This window comes from Chiloscyllium plagiosum, chromosome 4 (assembly GCF_004010195.1).
Source record: "Chiloscyllium plagiosum isolate BGI_BamShark_2017 chromosome 4, ASM401019v2, whole genome shotgun sequence".
Taxonomy (NCBI): Eukaryota; Metazoa; Chordata; class Chondrichthyes; order Orectolobiformes; family Hemiscylliidae; genus Chiloscyllium; species Chiloscyllium plagiosum.
Genome location: NC_057713.1, coordinates 57,285,977 through 57,310,371, shown reverse-complemented (window position 1 = coordinate 57,310,371; position 24,395 = coordinate 57,285,977). Strand labels below are relative to the sequence as shown.

The following is a 24,395-nucleotide window of genomic DNA, read 5'->3' as shown; positions in this document are numbered from 1 at the left end:
TTTATCCTCCTTTAGCCATTTCAAGACATCCAGCACTTCCTCCTCTGTAATCTGGACATTTTGCAAGATGCCACCATCTATTTCCCTACAGTCTATACCTTCCATATCCTTTTCCATAGTAAATACTGATGCAAAATATTCATTTAGTATCTCCCCCATTTTCTGTGGCTCCACACAAAGGCCGCCTTGCTGATCTTTGAGGGGCCCTATTGTCTCCCTAGTTACCCTTTTGACGTTAATATATTTGTAAAACCCCTTTGGATTCTCCTTAATGCTATTTGCCAAAGTTATCTCATGTTCCTGTTTTGCCCTCCTGATTTCCCTCTTAAGTATACTCCTACTTCCTTTATACTCTTCTAAGGAGATTAGTTTGTACTTTGGGGCCTTAAATGGCAGTGATCTGGGAAAGTCGTCATTCAGAGCGACTATCTGTGAGTATGGGAATTCAGGTATGGCACCATCCTGCCGAAGTTAAATGCGCTTCCTGACTCTAAGCTCACCGCCAGCAAGAGTGGGTGATTCTGCTATACACAGACATGCACATGTTTGACATGTACACAGATATGTACGTGTGCAGATGTGTTAGTGCACAAAATAGCAGCCACATATATGGATACACATTTGCACAGTTAGACTTGTCCACTCCAGTATTTTTGGGTCCAACAAACAAATGTTTAGTGTGGGATTTTTTTTTTATTAGGGGTGAGACTAACTTTTCAAAATGCGCAATTAATCTTTGGAGATATTGGACTGGTGTTCTACGTCTCAGGAAATGGGAAGAAATAGCGAAGCTGTATGATGGATTGGGTGTAAGACCAGATTGAGAGTAGACAAGAGCTTTGACCGACTTATTCACCCAACTTCTCGGCACTACATGGGGGAGGCAATGGGCTAGTAGTAATATTGTTAGATTAGTAATCCAGAGATGCAGGCAATTTTCTGGGGTCTTTGGTTTGAATTCTGCCATGGCAGATAATGGAATTTGAAGTGAATAAAAAAATCTGGAATTAAGAGTCTAACAATGATCATGAAATTGTTGTCAGTTGTCAGGGAGAATCCATCTGGTTCACTAAGTTTCTTTGGAAGGAAATCTTTAATCCTTAAATAGTTTGTCCTACATATAACTCTAGACCCAGTGCAAATCGGTTGACAGTAACTGCATTATGAGCATTAAGGATGGACAATAAATGCTAGCCTAGCTAGTGACATCCCCATCCTGTCAATTCATTTTAAAAACAGCGAGATCCATTCCTCAAGGACCAATAAAGCTGGAGTTAAAAGAAAGGAGGAAAATTAGTGGATATTCCACGTTATGCAGAAACTTTTACAACTTTCCTCATGAAAACCTTTTAAAAAATGCTTAAAAAAATGATATTTTTGCACTTGTCATCTATGTTGGGAGTCTGTGCGTACATTCCTTCTTTTGCATATATTGCTTCACTTTCTGTATTTTTTCTTTTGTTTGTCATTTCTACTTTTGTTATTCAGCAATCATATTGCACAATATCTTCTCAATTTTCTCTCCAGAGATCTCTAGCTAAAACACATTTCCTATCACAATCCAGAAAAATAATTCCCTAATTATATGGCTGTGACAATATTGCCTCATTTATTCTTCTGCATATTTCTAGATGCAAAACTTATAGCAAATATGAAAAAAAAACAGACAGAATCATGCACTGGTAAGTAAGATTAATGGGTGTGATTTGCCCCTTCCTGGAGATGTGTGAGAGATGGTGAGAAGAGGGTAACTTTTTCTCCAGGGCAATTCACTCCATTATTTTCCCTCCTTATCACCTCAGTGATTAAGTGCTGTTCAGGAGTCTATTCCGGACTTTGTCTAATATCTGTAAGCTAGGAAGCCTATTAATTGTATAGATATTTTCTAGTCAACCTGTTCAGAGATTTTATTACAGTCTGGAGCAACACTGTTGGCTCTGAGGTAGAGACTCTATCTACACACATACAAAAACCCCTTCCCTTCTATTTTCAAATTGAGGGCTTCCTCAACTTATCAGCAATTAAGGTCCTTAAGTGATCAATTAATGTCCACATAAAGGTTTCAACCTGCCACCCTACCCTCATGAATGAGAACATGGGCAGATTTCCTAACTCAGAAGTATTGGTGGTCTGCCTCTCAGGGTGAGGGTGGTGTTGATTGTCCAACTGCACAATTTGAGGGCAATCAGAGGAAGGGGGTGACCTCTCTTAAGGCCTTGCCTCCAACCCTCTGACCCCCATTTCTCTGCAACCCCACCTCAGGACACCTTCTCACTATTGGATAACTCTAAGGAGTAGGCTTTGACCTGCAGACATTTCAGACCCAGATATAAGGCAGAGTTTGCCACAGGCCTCTCAGCATTGAAGATTCCTGTTGCATCCTCCTTTATGTCAAATTCCATTTTAAGATTTGTATTAATATGACCAAGTGCATTTTGGAACATTTCCACAAACCGCTGCTGCCCCACCCCCCTTTCTTCTCAGAAGATGTTTTGGTTATTGGTTGTTGAGGCTGCAATATGCAAATCCAGTTAGAAAACGTTCTTCTGAATTACATTTAAAATACTAGTTTAAAAGAACTGGACAAAAATAATATGATAGTGTGTCTGTCTTCCATTCAGTACCCAGTGCCAGTTCAACGATTACACAGAGCCCTTATGTCCCAAGAATTGCAATGTGTTTATCCTTAATATCTATATTTCCAGGCATTGACAGTTTCTATAGGTAAAAATTATATGCAGACTAAAAATATTAAATCAGTGCTGAAATTCAGATGTAGATGTTCTCTGATTGTTTTTCTTGCAAGCATCTCCTGGTCATGCGTTTCCTCAGATAGGTTTGTCAACTCTCTGTATTCCTCCAATTTCTATTTGCAGTGTACTCCATTTCAAAACTCTCCCAACCAGCTCTGTATGATCCCAGAGATATTAACCAACAAGGTTAAAGTCACCTTGCATTAAATTTTAAAATCTGAGGGAGAATTTTGTGCAGAAAATATTTGAATTTTAGATGAATGTTGTCAAATCTCCTGTTGTTTTGTTTTAATGCAGGCTGCGTGGAGATTTTATGCCACAAATCTCAACAGGAATGATCTCATTGCCACATGGAGATATTACGAAAGTGTCATCACCATTCCTTTCTTCAGGCATGTATGCTTGGCTCTGTTCAACTCTACAAACAAAAATGCATAATTCACTGATTTTTATTTATGATTATGTTTCTTTTTTCACTTTCATTCCCTTCCCAAATTGATCATTTATCTTAAAGCTTCAGTGTGCATGGCGTTATTATGTTCCTGATGAGAGTTCAGTTTGCGTAGCAACATGGAAGCCAATTTTGAAGGCCTTGAATACCTGAAAAAGTAGGTACCTGGGTCACTGCTTTTCCATATTTTTATTGCTGTTTTCCTTGAGTTATACCTTCATGTCTGTCTTGATTGTAATTTAAGTTATAATTTATAACAATCTGATCAATAATAAGCTTTTACAAAGCAACAAGGTGGAATTTTCATCTTTTGTTTAAAATCACAAACTGAAACTTTGCAGTTAGTTTTCCACAATTCTTTCCAAATTAATCACTCATAAAGTAAGAACAGCTTCTTATCCTTTTTAATTATTTAGTTTTTTTTCTGCAAATTGTTGTCTATTGGCTGAGTAGAATGGGATCTACCAGGCAGCCAGTGTAGTGGCTTAGTAGCTCTGTATTTGATAGCTCTGTACTTAAAAATGTACAAGCTAGGAGCAGGAGAAGGTAACTTGACCCTTTGAGCCTGCCCCATCAAGATCCCATTGTAACCTTAACTCTGCTTTCCCACCTACCCCGAAACTCTTTCACCCCCTTTCTTACCAATAAACTATCTATGTCTGCCATAAAAATAGTCAAAACTCTGGTTCTATCACCCTTTGAGGAAGAGAATTTCCTCTTTGTTATAATGGGCAGAACCTTACTTGAGGTCAGTAGTGACCCCAAGTTTTAGATTATCCCAAAAGAGGAATTATCTTTTCCACCTTGGAAGGTAGAGCTCCCTCAGCATCTTATGTGTTTTAATTAGGTCACCTCTTGTTCTTCAAAACTCCCTTCCATACAAGCCTAGTTTCTCCAATCTTTCTGTCTAACCAGCTCGTTCCAGATATTAGTCTGGTACATCTTCACTGAACTGCTTCCAAAACATTATAACTTCCCTTAAACAAGGAAATCAATGCTGAACAAAATAATCCAAATGTGGCCTCATCATGTGCCTTGGATAACTTTCCTGTTTTTGTATTCAATCCCTCCTTGCAATGAAAGATAACATTTTATTACCTTTCCTAATTAAGTGTTGTATCCACACACTAATGTTTTGTGATTCGTACCTAGAACACCCAGATTGTTCTGTATCTCCGAGCTCTGCTATCTCTCAACATGTGAAAAAACTTTTCATGCCAATGTGTACAGTGTCATAGTTTCTGACATACTTTGCTATTGGCCAGATCTCCAATCTGTATTAAGAATTATAGTACTCTACACCAATGTTCCTAACTGTAGGTCAGGTATCCATTATCGTACATCTGAAAACTGAAAAGACCTAAAAGCCAAAGGTCTTTTTGGAAGTGGACCTAAACAGACCTGCAGATGCACTGAGTTCTGGGCTTTCAGAAAAAAAAAACTTTGTTTGGCCTGAATGGACCTAAAACCATTTTTTTTGTTACTGATAGGCTGAACTCAGATTGTCTCCAGGTCCATTCGGCCTCTTTGCGGAGAAAAGTCTCTTTTTGGTCTGTTTGGGTTAAGCAAAGATTTTTTACAAAGGGACCAAACAATTAGTGAACCCAAAACTAACCGTCTTTTATCTGAAAACCTGCTGGTCCAGAAGTTTCCAAATAAATGGTTGCTGACCTGAAATAAATGTTAGTGATTTATTTCCAAGTTAAGATTTACTTTTGATGAACTTAAAAAAAAATGTGGTTTAATGATGTAACTGGAGAATCTATTTTCACCATTAAACCAATGTATTTAATAAGACATTTTAGATCCATTTAGGCTGCAGCTATATGCAATACAAAATATCTATATGAGATCGACACACCAGCCTTAACATCAGCAGAAGCCTGGGGAAACAGCATGATTGGTTACAAGTCTTACCCCAGTCAATTAAAATAACCCTGCAAAAATTCTACACTCACTGCTTTTTCAGAGTTTACAAGTTAAACAACAGCTACTTTAAGTAAGCACTTCTTTATAAAGATTAGGAGGTTTTACCAAAATGAATATTTCACAGAATGTTGCCTCAAAACAAATTTTAAAATAACGTTTAAAATTAAACACCTGACAATTGATGCCTTTGTGACAGTTCTATCTAGTGCTGTGGTGGGAGATTGTGAAAATGCAGAAAATAAAATGCTGACAAGACCGAAGTACTGATCAGCTCAGTTTTCAAATGTCCTCTAGGATACACGTACCTACAATGATGTGTATTTTTTTTATTTTTCTAGAGTACAAAAGTCATCTACTTGATGCCAGCTACTTTCTGTCTCCTTTTGTGTGGTTTGATACTTGAGATTCTCAAGAAAGCTTCTAATCTCAGCAAGCAGACAAGCATAAAACTCTCTAATAGTACGATTTTATAAGCATGCACTGGTAAAATCTGAAAATAAAAAATGGAAAGGAAGGTTAATATTGGCAGATATCCTTCATCACAATCCCTGCTGACATCAATCAGCACAATATAGGTAGCAAAGCTTTCTTTTATTTTGATAATGGCAAAATAGGTTTCAAACTATAATAAGTAATTATTACATTACTGAGCCAATTTTGACTATGGTAAGAAAGAATTGACAAACAGGTTTACATTACGGTATTGGAAAGAAAAATGTCCCAGGGGGCAAGGACAAAATTGATTTGGTCGAAGCTGAGAAGCTCTATGGGCCACCATCCATAGAGGAACAAACTTGTAAGGAACCCACTCACATCTGAATAAATTGAGAGTTATTATAATGGAGGACTTTAATTATTCAAATATAGAATGGAATAATAATAGCGTAAAAGGAAGAGAAAAGCAAGAGTTCGAGTGTGTTCAAGACTATTTTCTTACTCTGTATGTTTCCAGTCAGCAAAGAAGGAGGCACTGCTGGATCGAGTTCTTGGGAATTAGGTGGGATGCATCAAATGGATCAAATGTCAGCAGGGCAACATTAAAATGTGTGTGATCCTGATATCATACGGTCTAGCTTACCTTCAGAAAAGGACAAGGAGCAATGCAGAATTCAAGTAACTAATGGGAGGAGGACTAACTTCAATTGAGTAAGAAGGAATTTGGAAAGAATAATTGGTGCCCAAACTGCACCCTGGGGACAGTCAAGTTACATTTCCAGAGGAGGGAAAAGTCAGGCAAACAAATTTAGAGCCCCACTGAATGACCAAGGAGATGGAGAGGAAAACAGCAGAAAAAGGGTGCATTTCACAGATATAAGGAACATGAATAGGCTACTTTGACCTTTAAGCCTGCTTTTCCAGTCAATAAGGTCATGGCTGATCTGAGTTTTAACCACAGCTCCATATTCCTCATAATCTTTCATTCCCTTGGGTAATCAAGAATGTTATCTACCTCCACTTTAAAAATATTCAAATATTCTGCATCCACTACCTTTTGAGGAAGTAAATTCTAAAGACACTGGACTCTAAATTTCCTAATCTCCGTCTTAAATGGTGACCTTTTATTTTTAAACCATGACCCTAGTTTTAGTTGTATCAATGGATAACATAATTGAGAGCCAGGTTGAAGGTAACAAGTTCAGAGGGGAGGTGAAGAAACAAGTAAGAGAAGTAAAGGGGGAGAATGACAAGACAGAGAGATGGCAATGCAAACATTGTCTGTAGGCACATTAGTAATCAAAAGGCGCTGAAAGGAATAAAATCAAACATTAATCTCAAAGTGAGTCAATGCATGGGTGCAGTGGTATGGCTGAGGTACTAAATGAGTACTTTGCATCTTATATTTAGGAAGGAAGACGTTACAGCCAAACTCATTGAAAGAGGACATGGTTGACAGGCTAAAAAAAGATTAAGTGGAGGTAATTGGTAGACTGGCTATACAAAAAGTTCTGGATTAGAGGTGCTGGAAAAGCACAGCAGTTCAGGCAGCATCCGAGGAGCAGTAATATTCCTGATGAACGACTTTTGCCCGAAACGTCAATTTAACTGCTCCTCAGATGCTGCCTGAACTGCTGTGCTTTTCCAGCACCTCTAATCCAGAACTTTTTGTATAGCCAGTCTACCAATTACCTAGTTCAGGCAGCATCCGAGGAGCAGTAATATTCCTGATGAACGGCTTTTGCCCGAAACATCAATTTAATTGCTCCTCAGATGCTGTCTGAACTGCTGTGCTTTTCCAGCACCTCTAATCCAGAATCTGGTTTCCAGCATCTGCAGTCATTGTTTTTACCTATAGAAAAATTGATAAATCACCAGGATTGAATGAGATGCACTTAAGGACACTGAATGTTACAACGGTGGAATTTACAGAGGTACTAACCATAATTTTACAAACCTCTTTATATATAGAAGCAGTGCTGGGGGCCTAGACGATTACGAATGTTGCACCGTTCTTCAAAAGAGGGTGTACGTGGATTAACTCGGCAACAAGAGGCCAGTCAGATTAAACTGGTGATGGGGAAGCTTTCAGAAAACATGCTTTTATTAGCAGTCCCTCAGGCAAATGTGGATTAATTTAGGAAAGCTGACAAAGTTTGTGAAGGGAAATTATGTTTAAACAGCTTAGTTGAGTCCTTTGATGAGGTAATGGAGGAAATTGATGAGGGTGAGGCAGATGATGTGGTCTACATGGACTTCCAAAAACAATTTTATAAAGTGCAACATAAAAGGCTTGTAAACAATGTTGCAAGCTTGTGGAAGAAAAGGGACAGTAGCAGCATGTGTGTTTAAATGGCTGTACGATAGGAAACAGACAGTGGTGGTGAAAGATTATTTTTCAACTGGAAAATGTAAATTGGTTCCTCAAGGGTTGGATCCCTAATTTTTTTAATAAGTTAAATCCCCCACTTACCATTGGCTTAGTCCATATTGATTTGCTTTAAACTCATTCAGAAAACAGGGAATATTTATCAGTTTGATATTAGGAAGTTCACTGTAACATTACTTGTTACAAACTTCCTGTTCTATGACCTGCACATCCTAAATGCACATATGATAGTCCCCCACCCCCACCGCTTTTTTAGGGTCAGGGCACCTCTTCCCTCTGATCCTGTCCTCAGTCTTAGGGACCCTCTTTCCCCCCAGCTCCCACTCTAACCTGGTATATGCTGTCACAACTAGGGGCTCCTTCAACTGGTTCCTCCTCCACCATTCCCACTCCTGCCCTGACTTTCTCAACTATTACCTGCACTGAACAACTTCTGCCACTAGAGAGAGCTTGGTCAACCTGAAACCAGGCACCTGGTGAACTTAATATTTTTTGATGTTTAGTTTTCATATTTTAAATGTATTTCTTTTATGTTTTTAATTTTATTCTATTTTGAAGTGATTCCCTTTATGAAGCAGCATTTCAACTTTTTTTTCTGCTCAGGAAGGCCCAAAGTAGCTACAGTAATTATATTCAGTGGTTTAGATTAGATTAGATTAGATTACAGTGTGGAAACAGGCCCTTCGGCCCAACAAGTCCACACCGACCCGCCGAAGCGAAACCCACCCATCGCCCTACATTTACCCCTTATCTAACACTACGGGCAATTTAGTATGGCCAATTCACCTGACCCTGCACATCTTTGGACTGTGGGAGGAATTTCAACTTTTTTTTCTGCTCAGGAAGGCCCAAAGTAGCTACAGTAATTATATTCAGTGGTTTACTTTTAATAAATTATTGCATCCAGGAATGAGCAGCACTACACATGTATGGTTCAGTGTTTCAATTCGTATTGTGTATCTGGGGAAGATGTCTAAATGTTTTAATATTGATTCGGGAATCTATGATACTTACCTAAAAATAACTTTAAGTGAAGTTATGTTGCAACAACTTTAAGTGAGGACTTACTGGACATATTAATGACAGAATTGGGTATACAGAACGCAGTTTCAAAATTTGTAGATGACACAAAATTTGTAAATATAGTGAACTGTGACCACAGTTCCATCAAATTTCAAAAAAAGGCTGGCAGAATGGGCAGACAATTGGTTTATGAAATTTAACAGAGAGAAATAGGAAGTGATTCATTTCTGTAGATCAAATGAGTATCTGGAGTTATCTGTTCACAGGTTATTGGTAGTGGCAGGTTATTGGTAGTGGCAGAGCAGGTTGAGAGAACTTTTAATAAAGCACATGGGATTCTGAATTCTATAAATCAGGAGGAAATTCTATTTTAGCATCAGCTGGAGTATTGCATCTGATTCTAGTCACCAGATTTTGGGAAAGATGTGATAGTACTAGAAAGGATACAAAAGAGTAGTTCCAGCAGTGAGGTTATGTGGATAGATTGGAGAAACTGGGTGTATTCTTCTTGGGACTCTTTGCTACCTTCTTCCCAGCACACACACCCCGCCACCACCACCATTTATCTCTCCACCTAGAGGCTTCCTGCCTCTATTCCTGATGAAGAACGTTTGCCTGAAACGTCAATTTTCCTGCTCCTCAGATGCTGCCTGACCTGCTTTGCTTTTCCAGCACCACTCTGAGCTAAACTCTGGTTTCCAGCATCTACAGTCCTCACTTTTGCCCTGTCTATTCTTCTTGGAGAAGATTAAAAGAGATTTGGTATAAGTGTTCAAAATCAAGAGATTTCTGGACACATTAGATAGGATGCAACATTCTGTTACCAGGGAGAGTGAGGGCCAGTGGACACCAATTTGCTATAGTTGACAAAAAAAAGTGATGGCAACATGAGAGGAAGTTTTTCCATGCAATGATTGGCTGAGCTGTCAAATCTGTGAGTGTGTTATCCAGGCCTTCAAAAAACAATTGGACATCAGTAACCAGCAGCGTCTGGCCACATCAGGTACAGGTACTGCCCAGGGACAGGCACCCAGCCCACTGTTTGGACCCAGGTTGCCTACCAGAGATGCTTGCTTCCTCTCAGCATATTTAACTAGTGCCTAGCAGGCCTTCTCTTGCAGTACCAGTTGGTGCATTCATACATCCAGGCAGTTGATTGTTGTTCAGCCATCCCAGGACATGAGCATGGTGTCATACGGGAGTGTACCCATCACTATCATACCTGTATCATAAGCATGTGTCCCAAACACGTTACGTCTGCTGTAAGCAGTCAGCCATGTTTGAAAGTCTTTGACGAGTAATAATCAGTGCAGTCCATGGTGGGTGGGTACCCATCTGTACAACTAGTCAAGGGCAGCATCCTATACCAGTCCCAGGCTTTGGCCAGACTCAGGTGTCCATTGTCAGGGTAATTTTGCAGGGAGAGGTCATTGTCAGTCTACTGTTCCCCTGGGGTCCAGTGCAGGAAGGAAGACTACTGTGGTCAAGGACCTGGGTAGGTCTTGGCTGGTGCTGGCAGGACATGTTACTTGAGTGGTGGGGCATGGTCATCCCATCAGGTCTACTCACAGAAAATAAAGGGGAGATGTGGGGAGTGGGGAGTAGAGAATGCAGGCAGGTGGAGCCACAGATTGGGTGAGGGCCTGAGGGAGCATGCAGGGAAGATGACGGTGATATATGCAGTTCAGGCATATTCAGGCCCATGGCAGAGGATGCTCACTGGCACCTTCATCATGAAGCAAAACAGAAAGTGTGCCATGGAGAAGAAAACAGCTGCCAGCATTCTTGGAGTGGGCAGGGTAAGCATGTCAGTGGGTGAGGATGGGCAGTGCAGCTATGACTGATTAGTGGGCTTTTAAAGGGGAGGAACACTGGCCAGTGACCCATGCACTGGTCATGACACAGTTTACACAAAGTTCCTATTGCCTGACCATTCTGCAATATGAACTCTGTCAGTGTGTCACAGCCACTGTTGGGGAGTTCACTGAGAGCTGGGCACACAGCCAACTGAACAGACAGGGGCTTCCTCAGGTTTTGGAAAGCCTTAAAAGTTATACACACACTTTGCTCCTCCTGCATCAATGTTATATACTGGCAGTTAGAACACCCCCCCGTTCATTTGCATCTCAGTACCCCTGAAGTGAGACCAAAAGGGTCAATGAAGCATCTGGTCCCTACACAGAGACAAAAACAACCACTTGAACAGTGAAAAACAAATACTTTCAATGCAATTGTGAAATACTTACAGAACAATGTCACCTGTGCCACTGATATACTCTCAGTACATTCTCCGCCTCAGAAATCCTCTGATGGGGTGGAGAGAGCCTACTTGCTATTGGCCCTTGAAGTTTGTTTCAGCCTTCATTGGGTGACACCATGGGGGTCGTCTCCTGCCTGGGCCTGAGCAGGTTTCTGGTTGCTGGCAGTGGCCTGGGCTGTTTCTCCTTCACCGACTTGCAGAGCTCTCTCTGTGTGGTGCTCACCAGCCTGCGTTCCCACGCTTGAGCTGCACCTAAAGACCCTCCCAAGGTTTCAGTATCGGAATTGGTAGAGGGTGCAGGGGAGTAGCCTTGTTGATGCTTCCTTCAGAACCTGGATATTTGTCATCCTCAGAGGTTGAGGGCCTATCTCTGGGGGAGACAGTAAGAGAGAGGAGGACTTCACTGCAGATGTACTCGGAATACTGGTGCACCTGTGAGACCCAAAAGGTAGGAGGCATCCCAATCACCTGCTTCATGCCAGAGTTGCAGTGGAATGGTACATTGGACTTACTTGGTTGCTGGGAAACAAAAGTCTCTGTCTGCACAGGAGCATTCCCAGTCTATTCGGGATGGTTGGGGGAAGGGGGGGGCGGGTGTCGAGGACCCTCTCCTCGCACTGCATGAGGACATGGTTGACCTCCTCCTCAAACACCCCCACACACGTGCCCAAACCAACCCCAACACCTCCCCCACCCACACCCCCAAACTAATCCCACACCTCCCTCACAACCAAACCTCTGCCAACCACCCACACCCACCCAAACCAACCCAACACCTCCCCTACCAGCACACCCCATCAACTGCCCCCACATCTTATCCCCTCAACCACCCTCCATTCCCTTCGCCCAACCACCCCACCTTCTCCTGAACCACCTTTACTCCTCCCATACCCACAACCTCCAACCAACCCCACACCTCCTCCCCCAACAATCCCCACACACCCCCTCCCCACCTGTATATTGTAGCTCCACTGTATTATGGGATGTCTTCACCTATAATAACATAAAGGGGGTGTGTGAGTGAAGCTCAACAGGATGGCGTAGCTATAGGCCTGGTTCATGTCAAGGAAATGGGTTGAGATGTTCTGAGGGAGTGAGGAACCAGCGGGAGGGGATGCTTGAAGGTTTGGGAGGATGGGGGTAAATTGGAGAGGGGAGTTAAGGTGTTATTGAGGAGGCAGGGAGAGGTCTGAGCTTAAGCCTTGGTGGGAGGGGCTGGTGGCTGGGCAGGGATGGAGTGAGTCTAAGGGAGCAGGGAGCAAAGGGTGGTATTACTCTGGTGGAGCAGAGATGGTCAATGAGCTGCTTGTACCACTGCAGCCCGATCCTCCACACCTACAAATGACACTGACCTGGATGGTGATCTCCGATTAAGATGGCATCAATGGGTGTTGTGGTCTGATAGCCATCCTGGAAGATGGCACCTCTGATTTGAAGCATGCCATCTACCAGGGCCTCTAGGTGGATGTGGTGCCAACTTCCCCTTCGCATCTGTTTCTCCTCAGTCCCCAGTGACAATCGGACCAGCTCCCAAGTGCCAGTGCTCTCCCAAGTCCAGAAAAGATTTTCAAAGATGATGTGAATGCAAGGGAAGCTGGGGTTAGAGCAATATCCAGTGAGTAGAGAGTTGCTCAGGGAATGGCACATGGTGCCATGGGGCAGTTTGGATGTGAATGACCCTACAGAGTGGTGTAGGAAGTGACTGAGGCAAGTTTGGTATAATACGGTGAGACACGTTACTGGATCTCATGGCGACATTCCCTCCAAATAAAACACAATGCAACTCTTGCTTAGCCGTACCAGTATAGGATTCAGCCCTAGGTTTTTGGACTAGTCTGTGAATCAGTTCTCCCAAGTTTGGCACACATCCTCAGATGTTAGTGAGAAGTACGTTGTGGGGTTGACTGTGCTTGGGTGCCTTGGTTGACAATGAGTGGTCCTGGTTCATTTTGCTTTAGTTCTGTATGTATTCGAATTGAGATGTGTTGTTATAGTAAGTGCTTTTTAAGCATGAGTCTGAACTTCCGTTTTGAAAATTTGAGTGAAGAAGGTGAATAGTTAAGTTCTTTTCCCCAGGCTAGAGGAGTTTAAGGTGAGAGGGCAAAGATTTAAGAGACCTAAGTGACAGCTTTTTAACACGTGGTGCATGTATGGAATGAGCTGCCAGAGGAAGTGGTGAAGGCTGGTTCAACTACAACATTTTAAAAGGCAGCTGGGTGGATATATGAATAGGAAGGGTTTAGAGGGATATGGGCCAAATACTGATAAATGTGACTAGATTAAATTAGGATGAGGATTTAGGATATGGTCGGCATGGATGAGTTGGACCAAAGGATGTGTTTCTGTGCTGTACATCTCTATGATTCTAAGCTTCATTAATAGAGGAAAATGTATAAAAGAGTCAATGTGCTAAATCTCAATATTCCACAGCACTGTCTCAATTATCTTATTACTGAAGCTCTGGCTATATTTCTAGTGGAACCATAATATTTTGCATTTTTATTTTGTGCTTTGCGCAAAATGATGTACTGGGGTGACATTGTCTGGGATGCTCAATAGGAAGGGGGAAAGGCTTGCTCAGTGTTCCTCAGTTTTGCAGCTATGGAGGAAAGCAAGGACATTTGAGAGTTTCAAAGTGCGGTAGTACAATGCCTGAAAACTCTCAACCAGTCGTGGAGCAAGACGGTGTAGCAGCTGAGTGGACCCCAGACAGAATATAAAAGAATGTATGGTTGAAAAAGTTTGCACAGAAAGGAAGGAAAACATCTGAGGGGGATATGGAAACCAGCAAAGGAGTTTTAAGTCAAATGCACTCAGGGATGTCAAAATATGTGTTTGAGATAAATTATAAGTAAGAGTGCTAGATGAAATAGATATCACTTTTGGAACTCTGATTTCACGATAGACACAGTAAATTCAAGGATAGTTCCCCATTTATCAGCATGCTTCAGACAAATGAAGTTGACAACTAAAGCTTAACAGTCCTTGTTTTCTAAACAAGCAACAAAAGGGAAGGCATGTTTGCCATCTTCTGACAAAGCACAAGAATTCATTAACAGACAGTGAAGTGATTAAAGAAGCACTGATGGTGGTGGTTGTCTCTTTATTTAAAGTCTTTAAGAACAAAGAAAACATAATAATGGCAAATGGCAATAGGAAAAGAATGAAATATTTGTCCAAAAATGTCTTTCAGAAACTACAGCAGGACCTGAAGAACTGTGAATGTTTCTCACTGCAGTTCAGTGATGCCATCTACATGACTGACAACAGCCTAGCTGATTGTTTTGGGCATGTGACTTTTAAGGATATAACAACTTCTCATTATTTCTCATTATTTTGCCCTTTAAAGAGAAAGTAAGGAATGAAGGTGTTAGCACTGAATTCAAAAGGTACACGCTTGAAACCAATTTCCAGTCAAGAAACTGGTTTCCATCACATTTTAGGAGAACACCAACCATACTTAGCACAAATGCTTTGTTGTATTTTGCGGAAATGATCCTAATTTTTCCTCTTTAGTCAGATACTGAATGATCCACTAGCAAGCATTAGAGAATAAAGTTATGGGCATTTTTCAGATAATGAAAGTCGTTAATATTGTCAACTCTATTTGAGCAAGAGTCCTGCTTGTTTAAATCTTTCTCCTCCAATTCAATTCTGTGTATGTTGAACTAAATCTCCATGCTGATGTGAAGTAGGTAAGTTGAGGGAAAATCCTGCAAAGGCTTTTAGGTATCAACAAATTGTCACTTTTCTTAAATCAGGGAATGAATTATGCAGTGACAATACATGGATGCTTGACTTCAGGTTCATTACAGACATAATGTTAAAGTAAACATACTGAACTGTGAACTGCAGAGAAATGTTTGAGACTTAGCACATATAATCACTGCTATGAATGCATTCCAATTGAAACTGAGTCTGTGGTCCTCCCAGTTAAAACATAAAAATTACAACACTGACTGAATCTGGAGAAAAGAAACGAAGGACAGAGATAAGTAGTTCCACTGTGAAATCTGTGAAAACCTGAGAAAGCTAGCACAGCAATTCACAGGCAATTTCAGGATTTCGATGTGATGGAACAAATCATCATGTTTGTCTCAAATCCATTTCTTCAAGTAAACGTTGGTGAGTTGGCTATCAAATTCCATCAAATGTTTGATTTACAAAGTGGTGGAGTAGAGATGGAGATAATTACTGTGTAAAATGAAATTGAGCTGAAAGTCAGATCAATGGACAGAGATTTTTGGAAACTCGAACAGAGAAAATTTCTCATTCCTTTCATCATGTGCTTTTAAAGTGAATGCTTACTTTGACTCCACTTACCTCTGTGAGGCAGCATTCTCCCCCAAATTAAAATAAACAAGTCCAAGTACCTCACCACTTCAGAGATACCCATTTGATGGACTCAGAGTCACAGATTTGCAGCACAAAAAAAACCTTCCAGCACAATGTCCATCAACTTGTATGCTTTGGCATTGCACGTGGACATCTAAAATACTTATTCAATGTTATGACGGTGTCTTCCTCGACCTCTCTTACAGGCAGTGAGTTCTAGATTCCCACCATCCTCTCAGTGAAAACATTTTTTCTCAAATCTCTTCTAAACCTTCTTACCTTAAATCTATGCCAGCTGGTCAGTGATCCATCCATCAAGGGGACAAATCTCTTATTGTCTGCCCTAATTATGCCCCTCATAACTTTATACATCTCAATCTCTTCTAAACCTCCTCTGTTTTAAGAAAAACTCCAGTCTGTCCAAACTGTCGCCAGAACTAAAACTCTTGAGCCCAAACAACATCCTGCTAAAACTCCTCTGTGCCCTCTTCAGTGCAATCACATCCTCCTCTAATGTAGATTATAAAACTGCACACGGTACTGTGGCCTAACCAAAATTTTATATGATTCCATCAATGTCCCTGCTCCTAAACTCAGCCGTATATGATATACTTGTCTTTATTAGTCAACTACTTTATCCACCTATAACTTAAGAAACTGGTGTACATGCATACTAAGGTCTCTCTGATCCTCAGTCCTTCCCAGGATCCTACTGTTTGTCATGCCCAAGTAAATCATCTCACAATTATTTGGATTGAATTCCATTTGCCACTGATCAGTCCATCTCACCAATTTGACTATATTCTCTTGGATAAAGTCGAAGGCTATTCTCCTCACTGTTTACCACCCCACCAATTTTCATATCATCTGCAAACGTACTGATCAAAGCTCCTACATTCAAGTCTAAATCACTTATATAAACCGCAAACAGCAAGGGTCCCAACACTGACCCCTGTGGTACCCGACTGCATACATTGTTTTCTGCTGGAAAATAGCTCTTAACCCATCATCCTCTGCTTCCTGCCACTCAGCCAACTGATGGTCCAATTTGCCAAATTCTCTGTATAAGACTAACATCTCAAACTACAGCCTGACTTTAAGGCACTAGCACATAATGTGCAATCACAGGTGTAACTCTAAGACTTGCTGAGTAGCGAATAAAATAAATAATTATATATACTTGATTTAGATTTATATAGCACCAAAATTAAACTGTTTATTCAGTATTCTGTATGGAATAGATTCTGGGTTGTACTTAAATTGAAAAAGTGATGGTGTGCTTATAAAGGTTGGAGACCCTTATATGTGGTGGAGACCAATCTTCCTCTGACGTTTCTTAAGGAGAAGTCTGTTCATTGAATGCATTGCCATTCTTTTTAACACAGCCACGTGTGCAAAGTAACCTGAAAGGCCAGCCTGTAAGGGGCTTACATGGATCTTCCAGGTTGCAACTTGTAGGAGTGAAGACTGTATTCTGCTAGATGATTCTTTGCATTAATTGATAAGATGCAGCTGCCATAAGCAAAGCCAGCAATTGTTCTCCATCCCTAATTGCTCTTGGGAAGATATTGATAACTACAGTCTTGAACCATTGAACTTCATCTAGCACAGGTACATCCACAATGTTGTTAAAGAAGGAATTCCAGGATTTTGATCCAATGACAGTGAAGAAATAGTGACATAGTACCAAGTTAAGACATTTGCTATGTAAGGGTGTAAGTGTGCAAATTAGTTAATCTGAGGGGTGTCTTAAACAGCACCCACTGTGCTGATGTCAGGCAGATCTGACTGGAGACCTACTTAGCACCTTCCGAGGGAAGCAGATGCATGTTGCAGATTCCTGATGAGGTTGCCATAACAAAGTTTGACATGCTCAGAAGTTATCAGTCCAGTAGAAACATGTTATGTAACAAACATGCCCTTTGATCAAATCAAGCAAACTATTGAATAAGGTGGAACTGCGAAGAGTTGCAAGTTGTAGAGATGGAAGGATGGCCCAAAAACATCAAGGACACATCTGTTGCTAAAAGAACACATAAGGGACATAGACACAAATTGGTAACCTGATATATCATATGGTACAAAAGGAATAAAGTCATTATCCCTTAGGAATTGTTAGGAAAGATGCTAACATGTATTGATGAAAGCCACCATGGAATTGAGTCAAGTCTGAAGCGAGCAAGAGATGTGCTCTGCTGACTAAATATGAGCAGCAAATTCAAAGACCACATCAGCCAGGGCAGTGCTTGTAATGGGTATCAAGTTAAGCAAGTTAGAAACCTGCTGATTACACAAGACAAGACAGACAGACCACGGATGGGAAGAGACCAGTTTACACTAACAGAGATTATTTTGTCATTGTTAACTACTGTTCTTCGGAAGTGGACCAACTCATTTGAATGACCAGCACTGAGATTGTTGAATACTTGAAAGTTCACTTCAGTCATTTCGGCATTCCCAACATTATCATGAATGATGATGGCTCTGTCCATGAGTAAAGAATTCAGTCACTTCATAAATGATTGGGAAAGTCAACACTGCATATTATCTGTACACTATCTCCCACCAAGTGGAAAGTCTGAGGTGGCAATGAAAATATATAATGGAATCATAGAAAGAAAGGTCATGTAAATCCTGCACAAATGTATACAAGGCAATCCTTGAGTGGAGAAACACACCTATTGAACACATGAAGAATAGTCCAGTACAAAGATAATGCCGCACCCAAACTACTCTTCCAATTCCAAGTAAAATACTAAGCCCAGGTGAATTGACAAGACTGTTAAACCATTCCCAGAGTTGAGCATTGGAGAGTCAGTCAAAGTGTAAATCTTCAATGCTCTTAACAAAAGCTTGCTAAATGCTAATTTGGGACCTGTATTGATCCAATGTCACTTCATCATATGCAGTGGATGACAATGATCAAATATACAATGACAACTGCAGACATAAACACACAGCTGGAAAAGCTGGTCAGGAAGATATGACTCATCACCTGCACAAAACAATCATCAGATCCAGAGGTCCACAGCAACTCAACGACAAAAATGGAGTAAGAACAGTTACCAAAGCAACAACAAATAACACAAGAATAATGCACCCCATGCCCCCACCACCAAGTGTTGAACAGCTAACAACAACATGCATACTATTAGGAGATCAGCACAATTTCAAGATTGTGTACACAACACACAGAGGCTGATGAGAATAACAAACTGCTAATGCATGAGACCAATTTGGTAACTTTGGTAACTCAAATTGTGCATAATAACATATAAAATATGTATTTTTTGAATAAAAAGTAAGATGTTTGGATTAAAATATGAACATGTACAAATGTCCTTCTGTGACCACCTATGAAGTATCGATGTTGTCAGCAACTATGCTTCTGACACATCAGTAAAGATTCCATTCTGACCAGACTGCTGTTTGTAGTTCTCAGAGCATGCAGGATGGTGATGGTAGGATTCAATGAAGATAGGATTCAAGAATGATTCAGTGATGTTTAGATACCACTAAACATCAGTGGTGAGAGTTCGAGTCTCTTCTGTCAGAAATCGACTTGCCTGGAACAGCTTGAATATTGCATGTGAAGGATGAAGGAAAAAAGTTACGTTGTGGTGAAAATGTATTTGTGCAAGAATTGCATTATCAAATTGCATTATTACTTATTCAGAAATGTAAACCCTCCCTGAAATAGCTGCAGAAAAATGTCTAAAGAGTTGTTGGTGGAAAGGCAGTGAAGGAATGATTGCATCATGTGCTACAATCTGACCCATAGACAGCCGTACTTCCATTTTTGTCATAAGAATTGTCTTTGAACGTAGCTACAAAGGAGATCATTATATGGCAATCATCTCTTGCTCACCAACCAGGAAAGATTGCTATAGGATGGCTAGGTACCAACATACTTGTAATTCAAATGGATTAAAAATGCTAACAGTTGTCACTCTTAAATACAAAAAGTGTTGGCAAAAAGGCAAACCTGCATTTCAATATGCACCTGACACCAAAACCAAATTCATTGCATTCATAAATAGTGATTGTGATGTCTCTATTGCATTTCAGATGCTTTTATTTTCAATGTAAAGTCAGAAATGTGTTGAGTCAGATAACTACATGAGCAGCTTCTAAATAATTACCCATGAGACTTGCTCCATTTATTGCCTGAGTTTTTGTTTCTTTTTCCCTTACCTTGTGCTAGCAACACATGAAATTCAGGATTGAACAGTGTCACAAAGAGTAATTGTCTCCCATAGTGGGATTCAGCAATAGCACTGTAATCACCACAGGGATATATGTTATGAGTCATCCTCAGAGCCTAATGATGTGTGTCTGAACATGATTTTTGAGCATCTCCAGTGGATCACTGAGTATTATTCAGTGAATTGCTGAATTGTGCTGCTTGCATAGTCCTGTTTTGATCCTTGCCCCGTGCTCTGTCAATTCATTTCAGCCAGGATGGGGGGGAAATATTTTGGAATAACACTCTGAATCCAACTTTGGGGAAGGGAAAGGTGAAGTTGGTCAGACGCCTTCCAGAGTATATTGGAAGAGGATTCGATACCCTGTTCTGGGTTAGGCTGTTAATTCCACATCAATTCTTGTAATATATTTGGATTTTCAGAAGGTGTTTGATAAAATACCACGCATTTAGGCTACCTAATAAGCCAAGAGCCCATTGTGTTGGAGGTAGTATAATAGCATGCACAGAGAATTGTCTAAGTAACAGAAGATAGAGAGTTGGGGATAAAAGGGGGAAGAGGCATTTTCCGGATGGCAAACCGTAATGTTCTGAGGCAATAATTATTTACATATTAATGACTTGGATGAGGAATGTAAATGTACCATAACCAAGTTTGCAGATGACACAAAACTGGCTGTGAAGGTAAGTGGTGAGGTTTACACAAAGAGTCTGTAGAGAGATTGAGATAGTTTAACAACTTGGCAGATCTATGTAGAAAATGTGAGATCATGCACTTTGGCATGAAGCAGAGAGGAACTAAATACATTTAAATAGAGAAAGACTGCAGATCAGAGGGATTTGGTAGCCCTTGTCCATGAATCAAAAAAAGCTAGTACCTGGGTAATAGTAAAGGCAAATGGAATATTGGCCTTTAAATTCGAAAGAAATGGAGAATAAAAGTAAAATAGACAAGCCACTAGTCAGACCACAGTTGAAATACTGTGAATAGTTTTGGATCTCTTCTATAAGGAAAGATATACTGGCATTGGAGGCAGTCCAGAGAAGGTTCACTAGGCTGATACCAAGTATGGGGGATTGTCTTATGAAGAGAGGTTGAGTAGATTGGACCTATCCTACTTGTATCTGTGGGAATATAGAAGAATAAGAGGTGACCTTAGTGAAATATGCAAAATTCTAAAAGGACTTGACAGGGTAGATGCAGAACAATTATGTCCCCTTGTGTGAAAATCTCACACCAGAAGGTGTAGTGATTGTAATGAGGTCAGCCAGGTGTACCTTATAGAATATGAGTTTCTTGATTGGAGCTGTTAATCTGGTCCAATCAGGGAGCCCTGACTGATAGATATAGACAGGAGTGTCAGATGTCCTGTTCACTCTGAGACCTGGCTCTGAGGAAGCTGGATCAGTGTCAAGGACACTCTATGTATAAATAAAAGGTGACTTGATGATGGGATATAGGCCTCTATGGAATTATTTCAGAAGGTATAATTTCCAAATAAGTGATCACACATTTAAAATAGAGATAAGGAATTTCTTTTAAAGGGTATTAAATCTGTAAAATTCTTTACCACAGTGTGCAGTCAAGGCTTGGTCACTATGTACATTCAAGGCTGAATTGGACAGAATTTTAATCAGCAAGAAGGTTATGGGTAAAAGGCAGGAAAGTGGAGTTGAGGATTATCTGATCATCCATGATATCATTGAATAGTGAAACAATTTAAGGGCTGAATGGTCTATTTCTGTCCCTACTTATCGTCTTTTAGTCTTAGTCATAAATAAAAAAAATTGGGTAAAGCACTAGTGGCTATTTTAAATCCAAGAAACTGGAAGGAATGAGTAAAAACAACATCAATAAAATCTGTATGCATATTTATTTTAAAATTGCAATATTTTGAAGTTATTTTGGGCTACGTTTGATAATCCCTTAACAATTATGATTAAACTGTGTCCATTTCTCCCAATTCAGGCTGTATGCAGGTAATGAACATGATTATAGTTGAAACTTTATTGCTGGAACAGCACAGCAGGTCAGGCAGCATCCAGGGAACAGGAGATTCGACGTTTCGGGCACAGGCCCTTCTTCAGACATGATTATAGTCAATCCTAAATGTACTGTTGGGTGGCTGAATGCCACGGCTCAGACTTGAAAGCTCTAACTCAAAACCAATCAGTATTTATTAAATCAGAAGTGCAATGTGGTTGAACCAAGTTGTGGAATTTATTGAGGAACTCATTCTAATGTGGCAAAGGATGTAATACAGTCAAGTAACACTGTTTATATCTTTGCAATCGTGAATTTGCTTACCTGTCCAAAGCATTCTACACACAATACCACCCATTGTTACCCATCCAGTGCCTGAATACTTATCCATAGTTATAGGGGCCAAAACTGTCAAACAAAAATTTCAAAAATGTGGAAATGCACAGAATGTGCAGATTGATCAATGATGACGTCGTCAAGCTCTAGTGTATTTATCAATTTGGACAGTGCACACTGCACATTCATTGCCATTTTATAGGTATTATAAGTATTTGTTTCCACACTGTAGGGAATCTAATCTAATCTAATCTTAATTCACCTCAGTAAAAGTCTATCAGGAAGAACATATTAAACCTGATGATCAGTTCACCTTGTGATTCATGGAATCTCGCTGCCTTGTTTGCCTTCATAATAGTGATTGTGCTGGAAATAAATGGACATTTCGACATGTTGAGGGCATGTTAGGGCACTTCTTTTAGTAAATGACTTGTTCCAAAATATTAGACCGAGAACAAATGTACCAGTGTTTGCACAGGACGAAAGAGCAATGTAAAACTGAAGAAAGATAAAGGTCTCATTCTGATCCTGAAAAAACTGAAATTAATTTTGTTCCTTCTTTTCTTAGTTTATTATACTGTTCCTCCAGTAGTAAATCTTTGTATTTCATAAAAATATTGTTTCATATTTTATTGAATTTTAGCTTACACTTAGTGTAGCAGATATCCAAATATTGAATGGTTGGAATCTAATCCAATACAAAGCCTGAAGACTGTTCATGATTTTGCATTTGCGAGGCTTTCTGAGAATGTGCTCCTGTAACAGTGTGACTTTAATGTGGTGGCACAATCTTAGGACACTGGACTTGAAGATCTTCTGGTTGCACTGAGGGCCTTCCCTTAGGAGGTGCACAGGAAGAAGAGATGGGCTTTACACACAGGAGTTCAGAAGGTACTGCTGACATACCCCCAGAAGGCAAGAGACCGGATGAATTGCAGAGGACAGTGCCAGGGCCTGAACCCTGAGGACATGGATACAGCTCTGCAGAATCTTCAGGGAGCTCACACAAGTGGTCTAATTTAATGAATGAACCTTCAAATACCATTTCTCAACAACGTCCCCAATACTCTCCCACACAGGTTCAATGCACCACTCTTTCATCTACTGCCTACCAACAAGCTCTATCAATCAGAGTTCATACTTAACATTCACAGCTTCACCTTACCCGAATACACAGACTGGTAACCTCACACTCACTTTCACAGTTTTCACCTGCTGCCAGCTGTGTAGCTGTGACAACTGTATCCCCCAAATATATAGTATTACACTTTCGGATATATGTCTTGTTCTCTTGTAGGGCAAGATGATGCATAATTTGAAGCAGCAGAAGTTAACCAGTTGGGAACAGGCCTGGCTGCAAGTGGGAGAAAAGATGTTTGGTCTCAATAGGCCAAACATTAAGGTAAACAAGTCCCCAGGACCTGATGGGTTCTATCTCTGAATGCTGAGGGAGTCAGGTAAGGAAATTGCTGGGGCCTTGTGTGAAGTTGATTGATTTAGATAAAAAATGGGAAGAGGCTCAGTTGGTGCACGAGTACTGGTTGGGCAGAATTGCCTGTTTCTGTGTCATATAATAAAGGAATGAGCATTATTGGCTCATATTCTGACAGTGACAATATTCTCACACCTAACCTACCCCATCACATCTCATGTCTTCTGATGCAGAACCTTTGTAGACAGGTACTTCTCACTCCTCGACCTTTCCTCAACATTATGTGGCTTTCTCCTTTCAAATACCCTTGGACTACAACCTGGCCAGTTAATGGTGAAAGATCACCAGATGAAGAGCAGGAAGAAGCAACATTACTGGGAAAGAATAGAGAAGAATACCGAAGGAAACTGATAGAATGCACAATAAATTTCTTGGCACATTGACAGGAAGCTATCAAGGAGTATGGAACAGTTTAGGCGTAACTTTCTAGAGTCTTGCACAAAGGATTTCAAACATAAAATGGCACCATTGGTGTGCACTATACATTTTGTGTGGTAGCAAGATGTTCATTTGTGTGCATGCTGTCGATATGTGGGTGGCCTATATTCTGGAGTCATGAGCCTTGTTACCAAAGTTTAGGCCTTGTTGTCCAGTAGTTTATTTTGTCGTACAGATTTAAGTGGCTATGGTACGGTTCAGATTTTCATAGAGCGAAAACATCATGACTGTGTCAGAATGTCATGCATTGTCCTGCATTATTCTCCACATGTATATCTGCTGGAGAGTGATGCAGTGGAATTATTTTCAGGTTTACATCTCCAAGTTGATATACAGTGTTTGCAAAGCAATGTGATTAAGAGAGGA

General features: G+C 40.4%; 1 protein-coding gene across 1 annotated transcript in view; it reads left to right on the top strand.

Moving 5' to 3' along the window:
- Positions 1–24,395, top strand: part of LOC122549064 (potassium voltage-gated channel subfamily KQT member 3-like) — a 427,354-nt gene that overhangs the window by 336,047 nt on the left and 66,912 nt on the right. Inside the window, exon 8 of the mRNA XM_043688263.1 lies at positions 3,051–3,145. Within this exon, the coding sequence (XP_043544198.1) occupies positions 3,051–3,145 (95 nt within the window). The remainder of the gene's footprint in view (positions 1–3,050; positions 3,146–24,395) is intronic.